The 18,718-nt window shown below is 45.7% G+C and overlaps 1 protein-coding gene across 1 annotated transcript in view; it reads right to left on the reverse strand.

Annotated features, from left to right (window-relative positions):
- adamts17 (ADAM metallopeptidase with thrombospondin type 1 motif, 17) overlaps positions 1-18,718 on the reverse strand; it is a gene marked incomplete at both ends in the record, with an annotated part of 341,041 nt that overhangs the window by 18,796 nt on the left and 303,527 nt on the right. Inside the window, 1 exon segment of the mRNA XM_084308233.1 lies at positions 15,822-15,981. Coding sequence (XP_084164359.1) covers positions 15,822-15,981 — 160 coding nt within the window.

An 18,718-nucleotide genomic window follows, 5' to 3' on the forward strand; every position in this document is an offset into this window, starting at 1 on the left:
ACCACATGCTGCCCTACTGTCGGTCTGGGGAGGGTGTAGACTACCACATGCTGCCCTACTGTCGGTCTGGGGAGGGTGTAGACTACCACATGCTGCCTACTGTCGGTCTGGAGAGGGTGTAGACAACCACATGCTGCCCTACTGTCGGTCTGAGGAGGGTGTAGACTACCACATGATGCCCTACTGTCGGTCTGGAGAGGGTGTAGACGACCACATGCTGCCCTACTGTCGGTCTGGGGAGGGTGTAGACTACCACATGCTGCCCTACTGTCGGTCTGCGTAAAACAGGTAATAATTTAAAAACAATTACATATTGTGGTGACCTGATTGGTCATTAAGGTTCTAAACCGACCCATAGACACTAGTGTCTAGTTTCAGTGTTTCCTGCAGGGTATTCAATGATGTAGGGGCAGAGAAGCCAAAAGCAGATCTACCAAGTTCAGTATAAACTCTAGGCACTCTAAGTGTAAGCCAAAAACGGGATTGTGTACGACAGGGTCCAGTGGTCCATTCCGATAGAGAACTAATAAAGAACTAATGTAATTTGGACAATCTCTAATTATGGCTTTATAAATGAACACATGCTGTTACTACACAGCTTCTAAATATCTTACCATGTTGTAGAAAGTCAGAGAAGTTAGGCAACTCTGTAACTGTGGCCATTATATGGTTTCATCATTTATATGTTATTTCAGTTTGTAAGTGTAATATTTGAGAATGTATTTATGTTTAATTTCTTATTTTCTTTATTATTTGATTTGCTACAATTTATAATATATTCATTTTGACGTCTGGTCATATATGGTGTCCCGTTAGGCTGCTGTCGCGTTTTTACCTTTGGGACTGATTAAGACACCTGCGAGCAAGCGCCAGGGATGGTCGGAGACGAGTTGTACAGGCTCTCCTAATTCTAAGAGTGTACCACTATGTGTACCACTATCAAGACTGTTACCAAGAACAGAAGAATAAGACCCCTTTTTATGTAGCATGCAGCCAACGAGGTATTTAATGTTTGTTTGTATTTTGCTTTGCTGACGTGTTGTTTTCATACCATGTATATTATTGTTTGTGTTGACCTGACGCAACTTATGTTTCTGTTTAAGTTTTCACGGTGGATTGGAGGTGGATTGGAGGACCAAGCCTTTAATAAACCCGTTGAAAGGAAACCACTTGTGTCTGCTGTGCTTGAGAGGAGTTACAGTGAAAACTCGACTGTTCATCGATGCAAGTGGGCGATGAAGCAAGTCCAAGTTTAAGGCCGGCGTCCAGCGGACCTTCCCCGACAATTGTTTGCTGCGCTGCCTGCGCGTCGTCATCAAAGGACAGATGAGTCACAAACAATACGCACTACACGCATAAACAAAAAGAAGTAAGAAGATGCACACAGTTTAATGAGCAGCATTTCAAGACAAAGCCATAAAGGACTTGGACATTATAAATTAAGAGTGGTCAGGTCAAGAAGAGGGCTTTGTAAACATTTCTATAATATATTTGACTGTGAATTCTAATTACTGTGGTGTGCGTGCTAAACGTTTTGACTTATTTGCCTATATAATTTAACTGAAGCTAACCATTTGTACACACATTAAGGTGTCAACGTTAAAGTGTAAATATATTTTCTGATTGAACACCCATTTCTAATTTAAAGTGTGTTTTGGAAATTATAACCTATAAAAACACTTATAATTTATAGGTGACGGCTATTATTAGCATTTAATATTTATGTTTCTAAGCGTTCTGAAGTGCTTAATATATATGTAGAGGTTATTTTGAAAGCCAATTGAATTAAGCAATTTGATTTGTTCGGATAGTACTGCATTTAATTCAAATTTGAGTACAACACATGTTAAAGGTTTAAAGGTGTATTTACTATTTTTTCTTTACAAATGTTGGTCAATTTAAAGTAGTGATTTACAATGACAGAGCCAAGTGAGCCTGCAATTGAGGTAGGGGACAGTGTTAGGGATAGTGCAAATTCCCAAGACCGACCTGAAGAAGGTCAGGTACAGTAGAAGGTGCTGAAGCCCAGCAAGAGGAACCAAAACGATCTCAAAGAACCAGAACTCTAACAGAGAAGGGTAAAGCAATGCAGGAGGAAAAGATCAAAGCGCTTCAACAAAGATTTAACTACATTTACAATAAATGGAGGACACAAGTTAAATCTTCTAAAGGTCCGTTATCACAATCGACAGAACATTTGTCTAATGAGCTGCTTACTGATATCATTACAGATGTCACAGGTCTTTCTAATGATGTGCAGCATATTTATGATGAACTACGTGACATCTCAACTCCAGACCAGGACACACGTCTAAGAGTGGATCTGTGTGCAGGGATTTCTGAGTTAATTGTGTCCAGAGCCACATTTAGACTGGGGGTAAGTGTGTTAGAAGAAGGAGAGAAAGAGTGGCCAGAAGCAGGCTCTCTCTTTGACTCAAGCACCTATAAATCTGGTTCTGCCACTTCTTCCAGGAAAAGCACCTCAGTGCGTTCAAGCAGATCTTCTGTAAAGCGATGAGAAGCTGTCGCGGATGCTGCTGCAAGCCAAGCTGTTCTGGAAGTGTTAGAAGAACAAGAAAAAGAACAATTGGAAATGCAGTGCCTAGAAGCAGAAGCTAAAAAGAAGATAGCTGAGCAAGAGGCAGCAGGCATAAAGCGTCGTTTAGAGCGTCGTTTAGAACAAGAGGAAGAGGAAGCTAAATTTAAAGCTCAACTGGAAGAAGAACATGGGACTATACAAAAGACTCTGGAGGAAAAGTGGAGAAAGATACAGCATTTGGAGGCAGTGAAAGGTCTTAATGCAGCACGAGCAAGAATTCTGGTGTACGATCAAGTGGAGGCCACCGAAGAAGAGCGGAAAGACGTACTAGAACATGAGAGGGTAGCAGACAACAAAGTGCCTGCTCCCACAAGTCCTCTGTCCCTGTATACATCTCCTGTACCACAAGTTGTGACCACCTCCTCAAATGACAGTACAGCAGAGCTTGTTAAGATGCTGGCAGGTGCTTTAAGTAGCAACAGAATTCCAATTCCTGAACCTTCATTATTCAGTGGGGACCCATTGAAATACAATGACTGGAAACTTTCCTTTGAAATACTGATTGATCAGAAGAGCATTGAAGACAAGGAGAAGATATACTACCTCCGTAGGTATGTAAGTGGACAAGCTAAGAAAGCACTTGATGGCTATTTCTTACTCGGAACCAAATCTGCCTATGTTGCAGCATGGAAGATTTTGGAGGAGAGATATGGAAATCCATTTACAATAGCAAAAGCATACAGAGACGAGCTCCAAGCATGGCCCAAGATGGGATCTAAGGACAGCTTTGAGCTCAGAGAGTTTGCAGACTTTCTCAGGAGTTGCGAGGCTGCCATGGTCAACATCAAGGCATTGGACATTTTAAATGACTGTAATGAAAACAGGAAAATTCTTTTAAAGTTGCCTGATTGGCTAACAGCGAGATGGAACAGGATGGTTATCCAAGAAGAAGAAGAGCGTAACCAATTCCCCTCCTTCAGCCAATTTGTAAAGTTTCAGACAAGAGAAGCGAAAATTGCCTGCAACCCTGTTACATCACTACAGTCACTGAAACAAGGTGAGACTGAAAAAAACAAAATGCCCAAGATATCAAAGCTTTGAAGCAAAGGCACTGACCACATGTTCCAATGAAAATACTGTCATAACATGTATTTTCTGTGAGAAGTCAGGGCATACTTTGCATAAATGCAGGATGTTCATGGAGAAAACTGTTTCAGACAGAGTCAAGTTTGTTCAAACCGGAAAGCTATGTTTTGGTTGTCTCAAGTATGGTCACTACTCAAAGAGCTGCAGCAGTCGGAATGTGTGCGACATGTGCCACAAGCAGCATCCTACATGTCTGCATGAGGAGCGAGCCAAAGAAGGACAAAGACCACCACAAGCCAAGCTAAAGCTAAATGAAGACAAGCCAAGTACAAGTCAACAATGGTACAAAGAAAGACCTCAATCAACACAATGCAAAGAAACAACCACAAACTCTACTTCACATAGAGTAATACTTCATGAAGCTAACACACAAACAACTGCAATAATTCCTGTCTGGCTTTCATCCACAGATCAACCAACACAAGAAGTCCTTGTTTACGCTCTGTTGGATTCTCAAAGCGACACAACCTTTGTTATAAGGGAAGTAGCAGAAGCGTTGGAAGCAACCAAAGTCAAGGTCAAAGTCAAGCTCTATACTATGACCTCAAGAACCACAGTAGTAAGCTCTGAAAGAATAGACAACTTACAAATCCGTGGCTTTTACTCTGGTAAGAAGATATTGTTACCACCAGTCTATACGCGGGATTTCATTCCAGCCAACAGAACACACATACCAACAGATGGAACTGCAAAAGCGTGGTCCCATCTAGAGCACCTCCAAGGAAAGATTGCACCTATGCAGGACTGTAAAGTAGGTCTGCTCATTGGGTACGACTGCTCACAAGCCCTGCTTCCAAGGGAAGTTGTGTCTGGCGAAGAAAGTGAGCCTTATGCACAGCGTACATACCTTTGATGGAGTATTGTTGGCCATGGGAATCCCTGTGTAGACATCGGAATCAGCCATCGCATAGTATTGAGACGAGTAACAGCAGGTGTGAAACGTTCTGTTAATCTCAAAACTGAAGTACACTATGTGAGCCGAACTCAAGTAAAAGGAATGACTCCCTCAGACATAAGAGTTCTTGAATCAGACTTCTCAGAAAAAACTGGAGAACATGACCCTGTGTCTCAAGAACATGTCAAGTGCCTGTCGAAGTTGAGAGAGACCATCACGCAAAAGAACAATGGTCACTACGACATGCCGTTACCATTCAAAGAAAAGGAAAAGAAAAGAAAAGGAAAAAGAAAAAAGAAGAAAAAACGACCTGTCAGAGAACTCAAGGTGGGAGAAATTAAGGAAGATGATCCTGAACTCCACAAGGCTTTTGTGTGCAACACTAAAGCAAAGGAAAACAGATCATCATTGGATCGCCTACAGAGATTCTCGGAATGTGTCAAGTGTAGAAAGTACAGAAGATGTACTGAAGGACAAAGAGTGGGTGACTTACCACAAGATCGGAAGCAAGGACGAGGACTTGACATGGACCACACACATTAACAGTGTTGTGAAGAAGGCACGACAACGCCTCTACTTCCTCAGGCGCCTAAGGAAGTTCCAAGTCAGCCAGAAGATCCTTAAGAACTTCTACTCATGTACAATAGAGAGCATCTTGACCGGCAACATCACCTCCTGGTTTGGGAATAGCACTGCACAAGACCAAAGCAGACTACAAAGAGTGACACGTTCAGCCGAACGCACAATTGGAGGGGGGCTCCCCACCCTCCAGAACATTTACTACAAGCGTTGCAAGGGCAAGGCTAAGAGAATCATTAAAGACTCCAGTCACCCGAACAACTGCCTCTTTGAACTGCTGCGGTCAGGCAAGCGATACAGGAGTCTCAAGGCGAGCACAGAAAGACTCAGAAGAAGCTTCTATCCCCAGGCCATCAGGCTGCTAAACAAACAATGAATGAACACTACACAACAACAACCACCAAACGCACATAGCACACACATCCACACGCACACACTCACTTTAAACAAACACACTGTAGCACCCACTCCACACACTTATAGCACACACCCACTTTAAACAAACACACTGTAGCACCCACTCCCCACACTTTATATTTATGGATGAAGGATTGCACTACAACTCGTACACCTTACTGTAAATTGTACCTAAAATTGTACCTCATCCCATTTCTGCTTTGCACTAGATAGTACTGTACATTAGTACACTGCATAGTATTGTGTATTGTATATTATATGGTAACTCAGAACATTGTACATATGTCTATACCGAACACTGTGACCTCATTTTCTTCTTCTAAATTCATGCTATATTATGTTATTATGTTATTTGATACTATCTTGTCTAGCACAGTCTCTGGAGCGTAACAGTAAGAAGCATTTTGTATGAAAGTATTCTGTACTTCTGTATGACAACTATTAAAGAACTTGAACTTGAACTTGAACTTGAACTCCACCCTTCACTTACGCTGGCATAGACTGCTTGGCATAGACTGCTTTGATCCGATCTATGTGGAAGGGAGGAAGAATCTCAAAAGATATGATCTCTTATTACCTGTCTATGTTTAAGGGCCATACACGGGGTCAGATGGTAGGGTGAGAAAATTGAAATTGCTGGTGAGTGACACCACCTTAAAAGGTAAACCTATAACTAAAAGTGTTCCTTGATACCTGTACAGAAGGTTATAACTCTACTCGAAGCAGACTAATTTAATGTTTTGCCTAAAACTTATGTTAATAATGATATTTACATTTAGTCATTTAGCTGACGCTTTTATACAGGGCGACTTACAAGTTCTGTACAAGTCCCCAGGAGGGGCACAACTAGCGGCTGAATGACCACAAGAAATGTTTAATTTAGAAGATAACCAAAATTATGTTCAGAGAAATCCCACATGTGTGCGATTTGGTGGGAGTGTAACTGTGGCCATTATATGGTTTCATCATTTATATGTTATTTCAGTTTGTAAGTGTAATATTTGAGAATGTATTTATGTTTCATTTCTTATTTTCTTTATTATTTGATTTGCTACAATTTATAATATATTCATTTTGACGTCTGGTCATATATGGTGTCCCGTTAGGCTGCTGTCGCGTTTTTACCTTTGGGACTGATTAAGACACCTGCGAGCAAGCGGCAGGGATGGTCGGAGACAAGTTGTACAGGCTCTCCTAATTCTAAGAGTGTACCACTATGTGTACCACTATCAAGACTGTTACCAAGAACAGAAGAATAAGACCCCTTTTTATGTAGCATGCAGCCAACGAGGTATTTAATGTTTGTTTGTATTTTGCTTTGCTGACGTGTTGTTTTCATACCGTGTATATTATTGTTTGTGTTGACCTGACGCGACTTATGTTTCTGTTTAAGTTTTCACGGTGGATTGGAGGTGGATTGGAGGACCAAGCCTTTAATAAACCCGTTGAAAGGAAACCACTTGTGTCTGCTGTGCTTGAGAGGAGTTACAAACTCCTTGAGATTGCTATAATGATACCCATACACTGTGATTTTATTAATTATAACCATGGGACTTTGTCAACTAGTTGATTGCGTGATTCAATCATCATCTGTACAGAGGGACCTCTTAACATCTAGTGCAGAGCAGATCGTTTTTCGGGAAATAACTCATTTGACATAAGCAGGGAAAATAAAACACAAGACAGAACTAATGGATCACAGAGTCAACAAGACCAAACTGATTAATTAAGAGTGTGCAACCTGTGATGAAAACCAACCTGAAAATAATGTGTATCTCTCCTCTTACGGAGCCACCCTGTGGAATGGGCTAGACTAGAGGATGAACAAAAATATTGCGAAAACATAAGTCAATTCAAATCTAGACTAAAAAAATCTATTTTTGATACAGAAGGGAAGAAGCGCTTTAATTGCATATTAATAAACATTTAAAAAAATACGTATGATACTGTATTGTACGTTATATCATATTACATTATATAATCATATTATAATTAATTTGTATATTATATTGAACTATATTTGCAGTATATGCTATTATATTATGGTACTATATTGTATATATCATGTACTATATATCTCACATCACATTATGTATGTGCTGTATACACTATTATGTACTATATACTATTATATATACTATTATATACTGCAGGTATACTATACTGTAATGTGTACTGTAATGTGGACTATATGTGTGTACTGTAATGTGTACTATATGTATGTACTATGTATGTATGTAAATGAAAAAAAGAAAAAGAAAATAAATGTAAGTATTCAGGGGTAGGGCCCGACAAGCCTAGTGCTTCTCCCTAGCCCTTTTCGGACAATTGGACAATGCTGCAATAGCAGCTGGTAAAACGTTGACGATTTATGGAATGACCGTTGTTATGTGTCCAAAGCCCGAAATAAAAAATAACTGAACTGAACTGAACTGAGAGTGTGCAGCCTTGAAGGATATCTAATGGAATTCATCTTCAATGTCACACAATATTCATTACAGTTTTAGCTCGTTTTGATATGTCCCTGTCACCAGCACACATGGTATTAACCCTTTCACTACCACACTACAGAAGGTTAACCCTTTCACTACCACACTACAGACATTTTTATTTTAATTTAATTTATTTCATCTTTGACGGTGAATAACACCATGCTATATTGCCACTAAGCAAAAAATATATATTCACTTCAGCCCCTCCAGCTTAGACAGGGGATGGTGTGAGCTGGGTAGTGTAGTTTTAGAAAACTACGTCCATCGAAAGCCCATGGTCTCTTTTCTCTTAGGACTACAACGTTTTCATGACAGCTTCCTTTATTTGCATCTAATTCATCCAGTTTCCGATCCAATTACGCTGACATTTCTATAAACTCATATTTCGCCAATAACACTTAAAATCATTGGTAAACAAACGCTGCCACACGGCAAAGGGCTAACCCTTTCACTACCACATTACAGAAGGTTAACCCTTTCAGTAGTGAAAGGGTTAACCTTTTGTAGTGTGGTCGTGAAAGGGTTAACGATCACAGCTGCCAGCGCGTACTCGTTATCAACAGCAGTGAAGCACAGCTGACTTATTGACTTGATGAACTAACAACCAGGAAGGAAAACAAACGTTCACCGAAAACATGCAAATGCTATTATTTTATATCGTTGGCAAATGACCACGGTATAAGCAGAATAATAAACATGTAGGTGTGCTTTCAGCGGTTTCAAGATACTGCGCCGTGTTTCGGGTGGTTCTTTGCCTCCGCATTATGCCTTAACACTAGAACAGCCATGGAGAAAATGTCACTGATTCCCGCCGGAAGGCGTCAGATGACCCCACAGCTTATATGAGAAATATGAGAAAAATAAACAGTGTAAACTATATAATTTCCTCTTAATATAAAAATATGAGGTTTACCACCGTTGATTATTCCTTACATATACAACTCCAATGCTCTAAAGCTCTTGTAATGCATGATAGTAATTCAGATGGAGAGCAACAGGTCCTGCATTATTATTCAGAATTAGCAGCACCATGACCCGTTCCATAAGCGCTGCACCTTCTCAGGTAATGGCAGGCATTAAACAGAGTGTTGGATTCTGACCTTTTATTTGTGTGTGTGTTTGTGTGTGTGTGTGTGTGTGTGTGTGTAGGTGTGTGTGTGTGTGTGTGTGTAGGTGTGTGTGTGTGTGTGTGTGTGTGTGTGTGTGTGTGTGTGTGTGTGTGTGTGTGTGTGTGCGTGTGTGTGTGTGTGTGTGTGTGTGTGTGTGTGTGTGTGTGTGTGTGTGTGTGTGTGTGTGTGTGTGTGTGTGTGTGAGTCCCGTTGAGCCGTCTCCAGAAGGAGCCCGTTGTGTCCTGTCTGGCACACTGGAGATCAGAGGAGGACAATTAACACGGCATGCTACTCTCCTCTGGAGCCTGTCTCCTTGACCGGGCCCCCAGCTGGCACTGTCCCACTGCCCTGGCACCCCAGCTGGCACGGTCCCACCGGCCCGGCCACACGGAGGAACCACCGGCCCTTTACCTCGGTAACAGAAGAAATCCCTTAGTGGAATAATACACACATTCAAAGCTTCCCTCTGGGTACCTGCAGTTAATATTCCTATGACCCAACAGCCAACACTGATCTGGCAGACTAGTGTCTTGGCTAACAGGACGACATATATACTGCTTTTAGACTAAATGGTAAAAAATTTAATGGTGCATTTATATAGTGCTTTTTATCCAAAGCGCTTTACAATTTGTTCCTCACATTTGACCCGTTCACTCACACATTCAACACCGACGGCGGAGGCAACCAGGCAAGGTGCCGACCTGCTCATCGGGAGCAGTTAGGGGTTAAGTGTCTTGCTCAAGGACGCTTCGACGCGCTGCCCGGGAGGAGCGGGAATCGAACCGGGAAACCGCTGGATTACCAGACGACTGCTCTACCAGACTACTAGCCTATACAGTGTTTCATTCGACATTACCAAACACAAAGCAAGTCCTCTTTTTACTCACATCTGATATCCAAAAGGTCAAGGGAAATCCCCCAGCTCTCTTCTCAACCATCCACATACTCCTCCAGCCCCCCGGTGACTCCCTCCACTCCACCTGCTCTGAGCTCTGCACCAGATCCAGTGGATTCCTCCAAAATAAAACCGATGCCATCTACCAGCAGCCCCAGCCCATCCCCGTCCGTGTGACAAAACTGGTCCTCGAGCCATCTGCTCCCTCTGCACCTCCTCCCCGGGTGAATACAGACTCCATCACCAAGCTAGTGATGGAGCCATAGCTAGGCCGGGCCTGCCTGCCTGCCCTTTGTCCCCTCGTGAACCCATCAACGTCCGCTGGATATGTCCCGGCTGAGGTGAAAGTGGCTTCCATAACGCCGATCATCACCAACCAACAACCTAGGGCTGACCTCGACTAGTCGAATAGTCGACTAATCGATCGAAAGGAGCCGTAGTCGACTGCCAATCTCTCAGTCTAATGCAAAATGCTTTTGTATCATTCTTTCCAAAAGCAAAGAGGCCTAGTAGAAGCGTGGCTAACGCTAATGGCGCGCATACCGGAGAGGCTAACTGCCTAAGAAAACGGGCACAGAGGCACTGAAAGAGGATTTCACCCGTCTAATGAACACACTAGACTAGACAAATATCAAGATGTATCCATCAGTGGACCATTTGCATGCTTTCGCAGAGGACAAGAAGCCTTCAGTCGACTCCTCCAGACATTAAGCACCCCCCCCCCCACAGCCCAAATGGAAGGATCCAAAAAAGAAAAAGTCGGGGGCAGGCCTACAACAACAACCTCACGAACTTCCGGTACATTTCCAACCTCCCCTTCCTCAGTGAGGTCTTAGAACACACAGTATCTGCCCAACTCCTGAGTCACGTGTCACGCCGTGAACTGATCGAGCGATTACAATCTGGGTTCAGGGCCAAAACGTAGCACCGAAACAGCAACTGGTCAATGATCTCCTCATGACTGCTGATGAAGGACATTATCCTCATCCTCGTCCTCCTTTATCTCTCCGCAGCTTTTGACACCATCTCACGTTCCGCCCTCCTCTGCCTCACCGCTACCTACCTCCCTGGCTCGGTTCACATCATACCATACGTGGCATACAGTGGTGCGTGTGCCTCGGGGGATCTAGCAGGTAAAAGCAAACACCGCAAGTTAAATTGTGTCCGTGCGTCGCTTCAAAGCTTGCTCTATGGGTGATGTCCTGACCAGCCATTGGTTCTGACCATTCTGTCTACCTTTCAGCCAGCCAATCACACAGCGGGGATGGCGCAGTCAAATCTAAGGTAGGTATATACTGTAATGCCTCGTTCCCAGATTATTTTCAAAAACACACCGACCACACAGGATATATGGCATTATAGAGCCATGGGGTTTAGTCAAATGTCACTGCGCCATGTGATTGACTGGCTGAAAGGTAGACATAATGTTTCAAACCAAAAGTTTTGAAGTGAAGCACAATATAATAAAAAATAACTCATATAACTAGAATTACATTTCGTACCCGTTGATTCCCCGAGTACCCCCCTGAGTAAGGAGGGAGACTTTTCAAAGGGATGAAAAAGAACATCTAATACTACTGTGCCTGTTTTGTCAAAACACAGTAATCGTCCGTGTGTTCGGGGAGGTTGGCACAGATGAGTCATTCAACAACGGGGAGGGAAAAAGGAAACATCACACTCTGTCTCCCCCCCCCCCCCCCCCCCAGCCCTCTGCCTGTCTCCTCCCCCCAGCCCTCTGCCTGTCTCCTCCCCCCAGCTCTCTGTCTCCTCCCCCCAGCTCTCTGTCTCCCCCCCCCAGCTCTCTGTCTCCTCCCCCCAGCCCTCTGCCTGTCTCCTCCCCCCAGCCCTCTGCCTGTCTCCTCCCCCCAGCTCTCTGTCTCCTCCCCCCAGCTCTCTGTCTCCTCCCCCCAGTTCTCTGCCTGTCTCCTCCCCCCAGCTCTCTGTCTCCTCCCCCCAGCTCTCTGCCTCCTCCCCCCAGCTCTCTGTCTCCTCCCCCCAGCTCTCTGTCTCCTCCCCCCAGCTCTCTGTCTCCTCCCCCCAGCTCTCTGTCTCCTCCCCCCAGCTCTCTGTCTCCTCCCCCCAGCTCTCTGTCTCCTCCCCCCCAGCTCCCTGTCTCCTCCCCCCAGCTCTCTGTCTCCCCCCCCAGCTATCTGTCTCCTCCCCCCAGCTCTCTGTCTCCTCCCCCCAGCTCTCTGTATCCTCCCCCCAGCTCTCTGTCTCCTCCCCCCAGCTCTCTGTCTCCTCCCCCCAGCTCTCTGTCTCCTCCCCCCAGCTCTCTGTCTCCTCCCCCCAGCTCTCTGTCTCCCCCCCAGCTCTCTGTCTCCCCCCCCAGCTCTCTGTCTCCTCCCCCCAGCTCTCTGTCTGTCCCCCCCCCCCAGCTCTCTGTCTGTCTCCCCCCCCAGCTCTCTGTCTCCTCCCCCCAGCTCTCTGTCTCCTCCCCCCAGTTCTCTGCCTGTCTCCTCCCCCCAGCTCTCTGTCTCCTCCCCCCAGCTCTCTGCCTCCTCCCCCCAGCTCTCTGTCTCCTCCCCCCAGCTCTCTGTCTCCTCCCCCCAGCTCTCTGTCTCCTCCCCCCAGCTCTCTGTCTCCTCCCCCCAGCTCTCTGTCTCCTCCCCCCAGCTCTCTGTCTCCTCCCCCCAGCTCTCTGTCTCCTCCCCCCAGCTCTCTGTCTCCTCCCCCCCAGCTCCCTGTCTCCTCCCCCCAGCTCTCTGTCTCCTCCCCCCAGCTCTCTGTCTCCTCCCCCCCATCCCTCTGTCTCCTCCCCCCAGCTCTCTGTCTCCTCCCCCCAGCTCTCTGTCTCCTCCCCCAGCTCTCTGTCTCCTTCCAGCCCTCTGCCTGTCTCTGGGATGTGGAGGAACCAGCGGCAGCCGTGTGAATGAAGCAATTGACACCCTCCCACCTCCCTCCCTCCATCCCTCCCTCCCAGCCACAGCCACTAATCCTCAGCCACAGCATTCAAAGCGTCCACCTATACAATAATTAGTATTAATAGCTGACAGTCTCATCACAAATAGATTTCCCAAACTGATACAATAACATCTAACAGTGCTTCTTGTGTTGCACGCGTGCAGGCACACACGCACGCGCACACACACACACACACACACACACACACACACGCACACACACGCACACACACGCACGCACACACACACACACACACACACACACACACACACACACACACGCACACACGCACACACTTTCCCACTGCTGGTCTCTGTGACCCCTTGCTGTCCCTTTGGAAAACACTAGCTTACCGGCCGACCTGCTACACCTGCATCACAAGCCTCCATCTGTTTCCCCAGACGCTGCATCATCACCTCCTCCTGCCCCCCCCCCCCCCCCCTGGCCCAGACGATCGCCCCTGCCCTCCCCTGATGCCCCCCCCCTGGCCCAGACAGTCACCCCCCTCTCTCCAGCCCAGCAGTCTGTCTCAGATTAGCGCAGCAGTCAAGATTAGAGCATCCGTATCCAGAACCACGAGACGCGCCACTGGCAGGGTGGAGGGGAGGGGAGGCTGAAGCCAGCTCAAAGGCACCCCACACAGGGACCAGCTCGCCAGCTCAAAGGCACCCCACACAGGGACCAGCTCGAAAGCTCAAAGGCACCCTACACAGGGACCAGCTCGCCAGCTCAAAGGCACCCCACACAGGGACCAGCTCGAAAGCTCAAAGGCACCCCACACAGGGACCAGCTCATCAGCTCAAAGGCACCCCACACAGGGACCAGCTCGAAAGCTCAAAGGCACCCCACACAGGGACCAGCTCGAAAGCTCAAAGGCACCCCACACAGGGACCAGCTCGAAAGCTCAAAGGCACCCCACACAGGGACCAGCTCGCCAGCTCAAAGGCACCCCACACAGGGACCAGCTCGCCAGCTCAAAGGCACCCCACACAGGGACCAGCTCGCCAGCTCAAAGGCACCCTACACAGGGACCAGCTCGAAAGCTCAAAGGCACCCCACACAGGGACCAGCTCGAAAGCTCAAAGGCACCCCACACACACACAGGGACCAGCTCGCCAGCTCAAAGGCACCCTACACAGGGACCAGCTCGCCAGCTCAAAGGCACCCCACACAGGGACCAGCTCGAAAGCTCAAAGGCACCCCACACAGGGACCAGCTCATCAGCTCAAAGGCACCCCACACAGGGACCAGCTCGAAAGCTCAAAGGCACCCCACACAGGGACCAGCTCGAAAGCTCAAAGGCACCCCACACAGGGACCAGCTCGAAAGCTCAAAGGCACCCCACACAGGGACCAGCTCGCCAGCTCAAAGGCACCCCACACAGGGACCAGCTCGCCAGCTCAAAGGCACCCCACACAGGGACCAGCTCGCCAGCTCAAAGGCACCCCACACAGGGACCAGCTCGCCAGCTCAAAGGCACCCCACACAGGGACCAGCTCGCCAGGTCAAAGGCACCCTACACAAGGACCAGCTCGCCAGGTCAAAGGCACCCCGCACAGGGACCAGCTCGCCAGCTCAAAGGCACCCCACACAGGGACCAGCTCGCCAGCTCAAAGGTGTGTGTGTGTGTGTGTGTGTGTGTAGGTGTGTGTGTGTGTGTGTGTGTGTGTGTGTGTGTGGGTAGGTGTGTGTGTGTTTGTGTGTATGTGTGTGTGTGTGTGTGTGTGTGTGTGTGTGTGTGTGTGTGTGTGTGTGTGTGTGTTTGTGTGTGTGTGTGTGTAGGTGTGTGTGTGTGTGTGTGTGTGTGTGTGTGTGTGTGTGTGTGTGTGTGTGTGTGTGTGTGTGTGTAGGTGTGTGTGTGTGTGTGTGTGTGTGTGTGTGTGTGTGTGTGTGTGTGTGTGTGTGTGTGTGTGTAGGTGTGTGTGTGTGTGTGTGTGTGTGTGTGTGTAGGTGTACACTACAGTATAATACTGGAGCGCTAATTAACTAGCAAATGGACTGCATTTAATATAGCAGCTTTTATCCAAAGCGCTTTACAATTTGTTCCTCACATTTTACCCTTTCACTCACTCACTCACTCACTCACTCACTCACTCACTCACTCACTCACTCACTCACTCACTCACTCACTCACTCAACTCACGAACGAACTCACAAACAAACTCACGAACGAACTCACGAACGAACTCAACTCACGAACGACAGTTAGCTGCCCTCTTGTGGCAGTACACAGACATTGCAAAGCCTGTAGTTCTGAGAGAGCTTCAATGAAGCCAGCGCAACAATTCATCCAATTCATAGAAATAAATGGGATCAAAATGTGTCAATCGGTTGGTATGTCAAGCCACCAATATTCACCAGCAACACACATGGGCTTTGTAATAGCCTGATAACATATATATGTAGCTAGCCAGCAATATTGAGTAGCTATCAAACATGGTAATCACAATTAGTGTGACGCTATTACCATGTTTGCTAGCTACTCAATATTGCTGGCTAGCTACATATAGATGGTATCAGGATTTCCATGCTATGTTTTGGTCATTAGTACAGTGAAATATCCTTTTGTCTGTCTGTGCATCACATCTTTACAATAGACCTAGAGTGAGGGCGTTATAGTCTGCATTGCCTTGCATCTATGACACTATAGATGGGTTTCTTGTTTGTCGTGTTTTGTTTTTTCCGGGCAGGATGTTAGGTGTGGGCAGGGCGCATATAAATGTATATAATCATGTATAAATGTATATAATAATAATGTATAATGTGTGTACTAATGTATATACTCATGTATAAATGTATATAATCATGTATACATGTATATAATAATAATGTATAATGTGTGTACCTCCTCCACACTGCACGTTGCAGTCCTGCCAGCTGCTGTGGCTCCACATGTAGTGGTGCTCGGGCTTCTTGGGCGCCTCGCTCCCCCTCTCCTCGCTCCTGTTCAGGGACACCGTGTACTCGTAGTGGATCCCGTAGGTCTGGTCGTGAAACAACAGCACCTGAGAGAGGGACAGAGGGAGGACGAGAGACACAGAGAGAGGTGGAGAGTACAGGGAGAGAGGGAGAGAGGGTACATGAAGAGAGATATAGAGAGATAGAGGGTACAGAGAGAGATGGATAGAGATGGAGAGAGGGGGAGAGGGATAGAGGGAGAGAGGGTACATGAAGAGAGAGAGAGAGAGAGGGTACATGAAGAGAGAGAGAGAGAGAGAGAGAGAGAGAGAGAGAGAGAGAGAGAGAGAGAGAGAGAGAGAGAGAGAGAGAGAGAGAGAGAGAGAGAGAGAGAGAGAGAGAGAGAGAGAAAGAGAGAGAGAGAGACGCCATTTTTACAAATGATTTGCCATGGGTATTAGAAAATACATGTATGGTTATGTACGCCGATGATACTACAATGTATGCATCATCAGACAAGACAGAAGAGCTTAATGAAGTCCTTCAGAGAGAATTGAACTTAGTGTCCACTTGGGTGTCTGAAAACAGGCTGAAGTTAAACATCTCAAAAACCAAGAGCCTAATATTGGGATCCAAGCATGCTATAAGAAAAGACGTGAAGCTAAGTATATCTTTAGACGGAACAGCTATTGAGCAAGTTAGAGAGAACACTCTCATGGTCAACTCACACCGACAATGTGGTTGCCAAAATGAGCAGAGGTATTTCAATTATCAGAAGGTGTAGGTATTTTCTAGCCGATCTGATATTGAAGCAAGTGATACAGTCATTAGTTCTTTCTCACCTTGGTTACTGTCCAGCTGTCTGGTCTAATGCCTCAAGACAAGAGCTCAATAAGATCCAGCTCACTCAGAACAGAGCGGCCCGTCTGGCCCTGAACTGCTCAATGAGAAACAGTGTGGAGGGGATGCATACCAAGCTGTTGTGGTTGAAGGTGGAAGACAGACTGGATTGCAGGCAGCCTGATCTTGTTCATGAGGAATATATATATATCTCAAGAGAACCTATCTGTTTGTATTCACAGCTAACATGTACACATGATTGACATAAGTATAATACTAGGCATGCCTGTAGGGAAACGTTCACACTACTACTACCAAAAACCAATGCAGCAAAGAAAACTGTGTTATATAGAGCCATATATGTCATATTGGAATAAACTGCCAGTACATCTTACTCAGATAACCAGTAAGATAAGTTTTTAAAATAATTTGAAAAGAGCATTGAGAGACAAATAAATTAGTTTACATTAAAGAAAAACACAGATACTGTAGTTTACACTGTAAAGATATGACTGTCTGAGAGTTTAATCCCTTTTATTGTATTTTCTGTGATCTGATACTCTGTTTGTGTACTGTACTATTTGGAATTATTTGTATATGTAGGAATATTGGAATATATTTTTAAATGTATGCTACTATAATGTTATGTATGTATGTACTGTTTTTGTTGTGTGTGGACCCCAGGACGACTAGTTGTTGCTGCGGTGATGACTAATGGGGATCCGTAATAAAGATAAAGATAAAGAGGGAGAGATATACAGGGTACAGGGAGAGAGGGAGATAGATAAGAGTACAGGGATAGAAGGGTGTGTGTGTGTGTGTGTGTGTGTGTGTGTGTGTGTGTGTGTGTGTGTGTGTGTGTGTGTGTGTGTGTGTGTGTGTGTGTGTGTGAGAGAGAGATAAAGAGAGAGCGAGAGAGATAAAGAGAGAGAGAGAGAGAGAGAGAGAGAGAGAGAGAGAGAGAGAGAGAGAGAGAGAGAGAGAGAGAGAGAGAGAGAGAGAGAGAGAGAGAAAGAGAGGTTACAGGGGCAGAGTCTAAATCAGTGGTTCTCAAACATTTTAATGTCAAGGATGTCCAAACTGATTCATAATTACCTAGGACACCTTGTCCCAGGGACCCCCGTCTGTGACGATATGTGTTGTGACATAAGATTTCATCCAGAAGTTTATAGTGAAGAAAACATTAGTGAAATTAAACTATTTAGCTGGGGACCCCCCTGGAACCCCCCCAAGGTCCCCTGGAGGTCCCCCCGGACCCCACGTTGAGAACCACTGGTCTAAATGTTGCAGGACGGCACACACAGTTTCTGTGAACGTCAGGTCATCTCATAGTTACTGTAGTCAGAACGCCTGGAAGAATGTAGTGCCCGTTCTGTCACCATAGCGACGAAAATAATTGCAACACTGTCTGTGCCCCCCCCCCGCCCCACCTTAGCTACTGTTGCTATGTACAGCAAACTTTCAAGATGGATCCATGCAAGGTACAGGGGTCCGCCCCACATTAGATATGCCCAGAGCCTAGAGGCCTTTAAACTGCTGCTTAAAACGCACCTTTTCTGAGTTAGTCTGCCACCTGTCAACTACGTTTGCGGTTACTCTGGACTTTTTGTATCCATTTTATTACTTCTTGTCTCTTTTTACATTGCACCTTGCTCTTGTATCTTAGTGTAATACTTATTTACTGTAATTTAGTGTATTTTATTTGTTACTGTACGTGTTTTTTTTATTGTGTTCTACCTGTAAAGCACTTTGGGTGGCTTTTAGTCATTGTAAACGTGCTATATAAATAAAGCCGACTTGACTTGACTTAGCAATGTATTTGTACTTTGCTGCATCTTTTATTTGTTTGCTGTTAACCTCTTTAGCCCGACGGACCGCAAATGATACCACGTCATAAATCCATCTCTACAGCCTGTATGAAAGAATGTTTTTTTTTTTGTATGTAGCCAAGAGTAAAGACCCTAACCCTGTCAAAACAGCAGTCATAAGGTATATTTTCAGCAA

This window comes from Notolepis coatsorum, assembly GCF_963971535.1.
Source record: "Notolepis coatsorum genome assembly, chromosome: 2".
NCBI classification, from domain to species: Eukaryota; Metazoa; Chordata; class Actinopteri; order Aulopiformes; family Paralepididae; genus Notolepis; species Notolepis coatsorum.